The 9,274-nt window shown below is 67.4% G+C and overlaps 1 protein-coding gene across 1 annotated transcript in view; it reads left to right on the top strand.

The window, feature by feature from the left end:
* The window catches only part of ADAM11 (ADAM metallopeptidase domain 11), a 45,814-nt gene extending 38,022 nt beyond the window's left edge, over positions 1–7,792 (top strand). The window contains exons 15-21 of the mRNA XM_029913146.1: positions 548–611; positions 2,164–2,263; positions 2,685–2,804; positions 4,026–4,194; positions 4,815–4,929; positions 5,947–6,037; positions 7,714–7,792. Coding sequence (XP_029769006.1) covers positions 548–611; positions 2,164–2,263; positions 2,685–2,804; positions 4,026–4,194; positions 4,815–4,929; positions 5,947–6,037; positions 7,714–7,762 — 708 coding nt within the window. The 3' untranslated portion in view covers positions 7,763–7,792. The remainder of the gene's footprint in view (positions 1–547; positions 612–2,163; positions 2,264–2,684; positions 2,805–4,025; positions 4,195–4,814; positions 4,930–5,946; positions 6,038–7,713) is intronic.
* Positions 7,793–9,274: the final 1,482 nt, after the last annotated feature.

A 9,274-nucleotide genomic window follows, 5' to 3' on the forward strand; every position in this document is an offset into this window, starting at 1 on the left:
CATGGCCCCACACCCCCATGCTCACTTCCCAGACAGGCTGGTTGGCACGGCCTCACACCCTTGTGTCTACTCCCTGGACAGGCTGGTTGGCACAGCCCCACACCCCCATGCCCACTCCCCGGAGAGGCTGGTTGGCACGGCCCCACACCCCCATGCCCACTCCTCAGACAGGCTGGTTGGAACAGCCCAACACCCCCATGCTCACTCCCCAGACAGGCTGGTTGGCATGGCCCCATGCCCACTCCCCCGGACTGGCAGACATGCCTGCTCCCGCAGACAGACTGCCTGACATTGCTGCTTGTGCACACACACGGGCACACCTGCTCCATTAAACATGCTCCCTGTGACTCCGATACTCAGCCCAGCCTGACGTACGCCCTGAGGCAGCCAGCCGGCCGGCCAGGGACACTGCTGCTCCAGTGAACTCTTTCATGCCTGCCTCAGGCTGTCTGGCTGCAGTCCCCATGCCAAGGCCTGGGAGCATGTCAACACGTGTGTGCCCATCTGCAAGTGTCGCTGTGTGAAATCAGCTCTCTCTGCTCCACAGGGCCGGTGCTATGGGGGCAGGTGCAAAACCAGGGACAGACAGTGCAATGCACTCTGGGGGCGTGGTAAGTGCCTGGCTGAGCTCTCCAGCTGGCCTGGGGGTGCAGAGCTGCAGGGAGATGAGGGAGCGCGTGCACAGGGCAGGGGTGCAGAGCAGGCTGAACGCCAGCGACCAAGGGCTCAGCGGCCCCATTGGCGAGGCCCAGAAAGCGATAAGTGCAGCGCTGCGCAGTGCGAGGTGGCAGCTCTGGGGTCTGAGGCCTTGTGAGCCCATCTCTGCCATGGGCGCTCTGGGTGCACTGCCCCCGGCAACGTCACTGCCGCCTCTCTCCCAGAGCAGCCCTCTAATCCTCTGCCGACAGCCGCAGACAGACTACAGGCTCTCCCTGGGTGCCTGTGTCCCTCCTTGCCTGCTGGCCTCGCTACCCAGATTTCAGTAGAGTCACGTCCAGGTCACCGCACGGTTAGTGAGAGGAGAATCGGGCCCTTTGCTTACTCTCAAGCAAAACCACATCAAACCCCGATTCGCTTCCAGCGATTTCACACTGCAGATCCCCCTGCGGCCGGCTTCTCCTCAGCTTGGAAGCCCTGTTAAAGGGAACCTGCCAAAGGAAACATCATGGCCCCCATCCTCCTCACACTTTCAGCGCATCAGTGCCGAGGAGGCGTGATGCACCTGGCTTCAAACAGGACCCCTGGCACCAGCGTAACGGGTGGCACGGGGTGAGGGCAATGGAGAACCTGGCCCAGATATTTGCAATAAACACTATGGATGTTAAGGGTCAAGGCCCATTGAAATGAGTGAGGCCGGACATCCCTATGGGTTAGTTCTCTTCTTGCCTACGCCCCCATGGACCCCAACAGGACTGGCTGCCCTCCCGTTCCCACCAGTCGGTCCATTGCCTCCCATGCAGTGACACACACCAGTGGAAGAGCCAGGGACAGGCCTGTGGCTGGTCAGACGCTGCCTGGCTGAGCAGTGGTCCCGGCTCGGGCTCTCTGGTGCTCTGCGTATCACCCGTCGTACTCACGGCTAGTCCCTCTCCCAGTGCCTCACAGCCTGCCCTGCTCTGCAGAAACCCGGGTGCCACTGGAGTGTGTGGGAAGGAAACGGCCCTGCCGGCCGCACCTGTAACACTGGGGCTGAGCCCCGCACATGGCCCTTGAGGGCTGTCCGCTTGTTCATTCTCAGCCACGGGGCTCTGTGAATGCAGCCATTGTGGGACCAGCTGTGATGCTGCACATCTGTGGGCAGTAACCGGGCTACAGCCCAGGGCTGAAGGAAGGCACCTCGGGCAGTTCTGGGGTCTGGGACTCCTGGGTTCTGTTCGTGGCTCCGGCACTGACTCAGCTAACTCTCCCTGCCCCACCGCTAAGGGACGTGTGTGTAAAGCAGGAGCGTGACGGCCGGGTCCCCCCACGTGATCCCCCACGGACACGCCTGGCCCACGTGCTCCCCGCTGGGCTCTGCCAGGCAGGCGCTTGGCATTGGTGGGCTGAGCCCGGCCTGTGTGCCAGAGCACACGCCTCTGCTTCCACACCGCCCTGCCTGGGGCACAGGGGGAGGGCAGGACCATGTCTGCAGGTAACCCCCCCCTTGCTCCCCTCCCACCCCAGCGGCTGCCGACAGGTTCTGCTACGAGAAGCTGAACGTGGAAGGGACCGAGAGAGGGAACTGTGGGCGCGAGGGCCCAGCCTGGGTGCAGTGCAGCAAACAGTAAGTGCTGGGGCCCAGTCTGCCGGGAGGGGCGTGGGCATCGCAGCATCCTCTGTCCATGCCAGCTGTTGCCCGCAGCCCCAGTGCACACAGCCCCAGCGCTGCCTTCCTCCACCTCCTCCCACCCCCCCTCCACGCTCTGCCACCATCTGCTCGGCACCTGCTCTGGGCCGGGGGGAGGGTCTTACCACCCCCCCCAGGGAATGCCACCCCCTCTCCTGCCACCAGGCCTGGGAGGGCAGCGGGGCGTGGCCACGCGGTGATTGGCAGCTGTCAAACCAGTTGTATTGCTGGTGCTCCTTGTCCTCACCCGCTCTCCCTCCCACAACTGGGCTGAGCTGGGCCGGGCGGGCTGGGGCTGGGTTGGGGCGGGAGTGGGTACCCTGGGCCCACCCCTCTGCACTTTGTGTCTGCCTTGCAGAGACGTCCTGTGCGGCTACCTGCTGTGCAGCAACATCACGGGCGTGCCGCGGCTGGGCGAGCTCAGCGGGGAGATCACCACGATGACCTTCTACCACCAGAACAGATACGTCGACTGCAGGTGGGCGGGGCTGCCCCGGGCCAGGGCCAGCCGCCCGACTTGGCTCAGGGCACTCAGCGCCTTGGCCCCCCTGGGCCAGGCCAGCTCCCCAGCCCCGGGGGCCTAGTGAGACGAGGGATTGGGGAGCGTCTCATCGCTGCTCCAGGGCAGGGCCGGGGGGTGTCCCAACAGGAAGCCCCTGACGCAGGACTGGCCACGGTGAGATCGGCTCCGTTGCCCTCTCCTGGCTCAGCGCATCCCATATGACCCTGATTCCAAGTGACCCCCTCAGTGCATGCTGGGAGCACCTACCCCAGGGCACTGTGGGATGGGGGAAGGGGAGCAGCGGAGCTGGGCTTTGGGAGAATCCCGTTGTAGCCTGTCAGTTCAGCTGTCCCGGAGTCTAGCGTTCCCCGGCAGTTCTCCTCTGTGGTACTCTGACCCAAATCCTGGGCCCCCCGTGCTGCTCAGCCTCCTGGCTCTGGGCACTGCCAGCTCCCGGTCCCAGGGGCAGACCCCGGAGCAGGGCCTCAGCTGTGCAGAGCCCCAGTCCCTTCGATACGTCCCCGAGGGCCCTGGCTCTGGGAGCCCTGGGGTCTCAATCACGCCCTTCAGAGCGAGTGTGCGGAGAGCGAGGAGACAGACTAGGGTATGTGCACGCTACAGCCGCCCCGCTCGGTGCCAGGGTGCAGAGGCTTCCTACAGCACTGGCGGGGGGGGTGGGGGGGGTGTCTTCCATCGCTGTCGTTAATCCACCTCCCCGGAAACGGAAACATCCCGCTGGCGACCTCTGCTCATTGGACTCATATAACAGGCTCCTACCCACAGACGCTTCCCCCTCACAGCTCGCTGGGAACCGGGCACTGGCCTGAGCTCAGCGCCCTGGCCTGGGCCCACCGGCCAAGCGGGGTTTGGCCAGCGTCTGTGGGCAGGCAGCTCTTCTCGCATGGCAGTGGGGCCGTTTCTGCTGCGGTGCGGAGAGCTGTTCGGAGGCAGCGCCCTGGTGGCATCAGGCAGCGCTGCTGGCCCTGCCGAGCTCTGCAATAACTCCACCGCAGAGGCTCCGATCCTCCCAGGAGGCTGTGGTGCAGGATGGGGTTCACGATTGACACAGATACGTCCCCAGCCTGCTCCCCCATTGGGCCACGGGCAAGGAGCTGGGGCCTTGGGACATGTTAGCCACACCCTGGGGCATGGACAGTGTCACCTGCCCCCTCCCTCAGCTGCTCTTCCCCTCCCCAGAGGTGGGCACGTCCAGCTGGTGGACGGCTCGGACCTGAGCTACGTGGAGGATGGCACGCCCTGCGGCCCCAGCATGCTGTGTCTTGACCACAAATGCCTTCCCACAGCAGCCTTCAATTTCAGCGCCTGCCCTAGCAGCTGGGACGGGATGATCTGCTTTGACCATGGGGTGAGTCCTTGCTGGGGGCTGGGACGTGCCAGGCCTCCCTCTGCCCACAGGGAGAAGCTCTGCGGGGCAGGCGGCCTCACAACGTGGGAGCACAGAGGTGGCACCTTGCCCAGGGGCACCCAGCGTCTCCCACCTTCACTGCCCCCAGTACCTGATTTCCACCCCGCAGGGAGCAGCTGGTCTCCTTCCTGTGCTGAGCCCTGGCCTCTGGCCTCCCCCTCTCCTGCGCTCCGAGGTGCATGCACGTCGCTGCCTGAGGGGGGCGCTGCCTGGACACCATGAATCGCCTGCTCCTGGCGCCGCCCCATGGCAGTGGATTAGACTGATTGGATGGCTAGCATGGGGCAGGGTGGGAACCCGGGTGGGAGGTTTCCCCGTCCCAGGGCGCCAGGAGCCTGGGCTGTGGAAGAGACTGCAGCCCCACTGCTCTAATGCTCAGGGCTCTCAGGCTGTGGGGTGTTCCCTGGGGAGCCCCAGCATTGAGGAGCAGAGCTGCCGAAGGCCAGAGTGCCCCCATCGCAGCCCCAGGGAGGCCCCATGGCCCGGGCCAGCACAGGGCCTGGCCGGGGATGGACTCGACTCCCTGCAGCGCTCACCCGCCTCCCGTTCCTTTGCCTCAGGTCTGCAGCAACGAGGGCAAGTGCATCTGCCAGGCGGACTGGACGGGGAAGGACTGCAGCGTCTACGACCCCATCCCGGAGCCCAGGCCCACCGGCGAAACCGAGAGATACAAGGGTCCGTGTCCCCCAGCTGCCAGCCCCCGCCTCCCTGCGTGGGCCAGGCGGTGTGAACCCAGACGTGGAGCCCTGCCCAGAACCGTGGTCCCCCTCCCTTAGAGCCGTGACACATCCCTGCCCCCCTCCCTGCCCAGCCTGATCCCACTCCACCCCCCCCCCCCAGCCCCTGCCCAGGAACCCCCCACACCCTGGCAACCCACCCCGCCCATGCTCCCTTGTCCCCACACACACCTGAGCCCCCGAACCCATGCCAGGAGCCGTCCCCCTCCCCTGCAAGCCATGGCACCATGTGCCGCAGGACAGCTGGGCCGGTGGGTCGAGGCTGGGGCTGCTCTGTCTCCGGAGCTCCCTGGCCCCAGCCCACCCAGCTCTCCCCGTAGATCCAAATTCCTGTCGCTCACTCCGCTCCACCCACCCGGTCTGTCGGGCGGGCTTGGGGGTCCCAGCTAGAGGGGCGCCTCCACAGGAGAGCCTGGGGCTGTGGCTTGCCCCCGAGTCTAGAGCCACGAGCTATTGCTGGGGTCCCGGAGGAGCGGGAAGGCCCCGCTGCAGAGCCCGCAGGGCCATGGCTGGGCTTACAAAGGGTGTGGGCCAGGCAGCAAGGAGAGCGCCCCCTGCTGACTGAAGCCACCTGGTGGAATCCTTCTGCCCTGCTGGCTGCAGGGAGCCAGGGTGGCGTGGACAGGCCGAGGAACAGCAGAGCTGGGTTCTGGTGGGTGGCCGGGCGTCAGGGCTTTGGATGGGATTGGGGGGTCCGTTTGCTGAGCCCTCAAGGTGGGGGTGGGACCCTGTGGTGCCCGTTCCCCAGGGTCCCTCCTAGAGTGGCCCCTGGCATTGCAGAGAAGCTGATCTCGTGCCAGGCTCGCCATGGCACCCCTCGCTCCTGGCTCAGCGTCCACAGGGGGCAAAGCTACCGCAGAGTCCGGGCCGTGCCCTGCCTGCCCCATGCCCCTCCCCAAGCCAGTGCCCACGCCCCGCACCTGACCGGAGCTCTCCTCCCCTCTCTCTGTCGCAGGTCCCAGCGGCACCAACATCATCATCGGCTCCATTGCGGGCGCCGTGCTGGTGGCGGCCATTGTCCTGGGGGGAACTGGCTGGGGATTTAAGTAAGCGAACGCCGCGTGCCTCTTCCTGAGTGCATCCTTCTCCCGGGCCGGGGCTGGGCGCCGGGCCACAGCCCCTGCCCTGCTCAGAGGCTGCGGGAGGGAGGCATTTCCCAGGCCAGGGCAGCCCTTGCACTCCATGGGCTTGGCCGGTCTGACCCAGCCGTGGGCAGGAAGCTGTGGGGCAGTACGGCTCCTGTGCTCTGGCGGGAGGGGACTGGGCATGAAGGGGGCGCCCCACACTGCTAATCCCCAGCCCTGTCCCCTGGGAGTTGCCCCCTAGCTGGGCTCAGGAAGGGGAGTGAGGTACCGCAGGGCTTCCCACAGCCTGAGTGCAAGCTCTGGGGGCACTCTGCTCTCACGCCGCAATGCCCGTCACGCCGGGGGTTTGCCCGGGGCCCTGCCAGCCAGGAGGCAGCAGACTGGGGGGGGCAGAAGGCGCAGCGTGGAGCTGGGAGGGGGGCAGAGGGACACTGGGCCCCCTGGGGCAGGAGGGAGACAGGCAGAACTAACCCAGGGAGGAGCTTGCCCCCTGCACACACACACAATGTCCCCGGTGTGGGGCAGGGGGCGCTGGGGTGGGGGTGCCCCCTCGGCTGTGCCCTCGCGGCCCAAGGAGGGTGGCATCCAGCCTGCGGGCAGTGGCAGTTGCATGTGTAGGGGGAGCCCCGCGGTGTGGTGCCCGCGTGGCTGGAGTGGTGTGCTCCGCCTTGCCCCGCGTGGAGGGGTGGTGAGAACCCCGGGCCCTGAACGCACACACCAGCCCCAGGCCTGGCAGCAGTGAGAGGCACAGGGCCCGGAGGCCCCCGCCCTGGGGCTGTGACAGGGAGCTGCTCCCTGGGCCAGCCCTGCCTGATGGCGCTGCAGGGACCAGATCTTGGCATGGCGTGGCTCTCGCGCTGGGCAGCCTTGGGCCCAGCCCCTGGGGCCCTGCAGGCTGGGCTACTGCCCCCCCCGCCCCCCTCCCGGCTGTTGCTATTTGGCTGCCACACTCCTGGTGTGTGGTCTGCTGAGCGCGGCTGATGGTCCCAGCCCTGCTGCTGTCCTGGTGCTGGGGGGTCTGTGCGCGGGGGAGCCGCAGGGTGGGAGCAGCCAGTGTCCAGGCTCGGCGCTCAGGGCGGCACCAGCGCTGGGCTGAGCGAGAGCACGGCTTTCCGGAGGGGGGGGGGGGGCGCGCTCAGTGGAAAGGCTCCTGGGGCTGGAGAATGCGCCATGGCCCACGAGCTGAGCCCTGCAATGCCCCCTCCCTGGGAAAACCTGCCCCGCATTTCCCTCTCCACGCCAGGCCCCTGCACTGGCCCAGCGCGGCCCTGCTCCCCGTCCCGCACTGGTGCTGCCCAGAGCTGCACCCAAAACACTTGGCAGAAAGGGGGGGGCACCCACTGGCAGGGGGCAGCCCCTCCGCCCTGGTGGGGCTGAGATTTCCCTAACACCAGGGCCAGACTTTTCAGCCCCCAGCACCCCCCAAAGTGAGCCCTGCCTGGCTAGCCCAAGCCCAGCGCACCATGCCAAGCCTGCAAAGCCCTGGGGCTGGCTCCTGGCACGGGCCCTGGCACCCAGAGCAGGGCCCTGGCGGGGTCGGGGCAGAGCCGGGCAGGATCAGAGACACCCAGCAGGGCTGCCCCCGGAGGCCTCGCTAACCGTCCCCCTCTCTATGTCCTCTCTCCTCGCCTCGCCAGGAACATCCGGAGAGGAAGGTATGACCCGGCTCAGCCGGGGCTGGGCTAGCCCCCATCACTCATCTGTCACCCATCACCATCCCCTCCCCTCCCCTCGCTCGCCCCCGGCTGCTGGGACGCTACCGTCGCCTCCTGCTGGTTGCTGCACCTGCCTGCCTGGAGCCTGCTGCACGGGCCATGACCATCGGCTGCTCCTCCTCCATGGGGCTGTGTCCCCCTCCCTGGGCGGAGGCCTGGGGGCTCTCTCGGGCCGGCGGGAGGGTGATGGCAGGAGAGCCCCTCCATTGCCAGTGTGTCCTGGGCGCTCGGGCTGGGCCGGGCCGGAGAGGCAGGGGGCGCAGGGGCAGGCAGCGGAGGTTGGGCCATCCAGCCTGGCCCCTTGCTGCCAGCAGCACCTGAACCCTGTGCAGGGAGGGATCCTGCTGGGGGCTCTGCCCAGGGGCCAGGCCCGGCTGGACCCCACACTAGCAGCGGCTCCAGCGGTCAGCTGGCTCCCTGCCCCAAGCCGTGGCTGGCAGCTGATGCTCTCCCTCCGTCGGCTCCCCTGACGCTGCGCCCCATTCACACGGCGCGGTGCCCACGCCAGCCCTGCCCAGCGTTTGCAGGGAGCAGAGCAGCCTGCTCCTTGGGCACCCCAGGGCAGGGACTGGGTGGGGTGGGTGCGGGATCGTGCCCCTGATGTGAACCTCCCGCCACATATCACTGTCTGTGTGTCCATCTCGTCGCCCCCTGGGGCCATGCCCGGCTTTGTGCCTGCGTCACTCACCATCCCTGGGAAGCTTGTTGCCGCAGGGCACTGCCCCACCCGTGGCGAAGCAGGGTCACTAGCCTAGAGGCCTGAGCTATCCCGTGCTAGGTGTCCCCGATGGCTGCTGTTCCATCAGGGCACCCCGGGCACGTGTGGATGGCCCAGGGCAGGGCCAGGCCCCTGCCTCAACGCGCGTGTGCTCCAGCTGGGCTTGGGCCTGGCCACGGCCCACGGAGCCTCTGACGCGAGGTGGCCAGTTCAAATCCCACCCTGGCCAGTTTGCAGCAGGTTCCTGTTCTGGGCCCACGCCAGAGGCAGAGCCTGGGGCCCGTCCGGCGCCCTGGGGGCCGGGCAGTGGAGACAGTGTGCAGGTTGCGGGGGCGGGGCTGGCTGGCAGAGGCCATTGAGCCAGCACCCCCACCAGCCGGCTCTTTGTACCCGGAGTGGCAGAGCCTGGGCCTGCAGCGGTGGGGCCAGGAGTGTCCCAGCCAGTGTGGGGGCGAGAGCACAGCGCCTGCCCAGCCCCCCCAGTGCCACCCCCCTCCCCCCAGCTGGCACATTGCTCCGGCAGGTGGGCCCCAGACATGCCCCCCCCCATAGTGCTCAGACAAGTCTTGGGGTTCCCAGGTGAGGCCCAAGCACCCCAGGCCTGGGTAGGAGAGCAGCATTGAGGCATCCGGGCCCTGTGCGACTCCGTTGGTTTGGGACTAACCAGCCCCTGACACTGTGTCTGCACTGGCTGTTGGACCGCGCTGGGGTCACCCACATCTCCCGCACGCCGGTGCCAGCACTAACATGCCCCTCGCTTCTGTG

The sequence above is a fragment of the Terrapene carolina genome, unplaced genomic scaffold (genome assembly GCF_002925995.2).
Source record: "Terrapene carolina triunguis isolate 2854851 unplaced genomic scaffold, T_m_triunguis-2.0 Scaffold495, whole genome shotgun sequence".
Lineage (NCBI taxonomy): Eukaryota > Metazoa > Chordata > Testudines > Emydidae > Terrapene > Terrapene triunguis.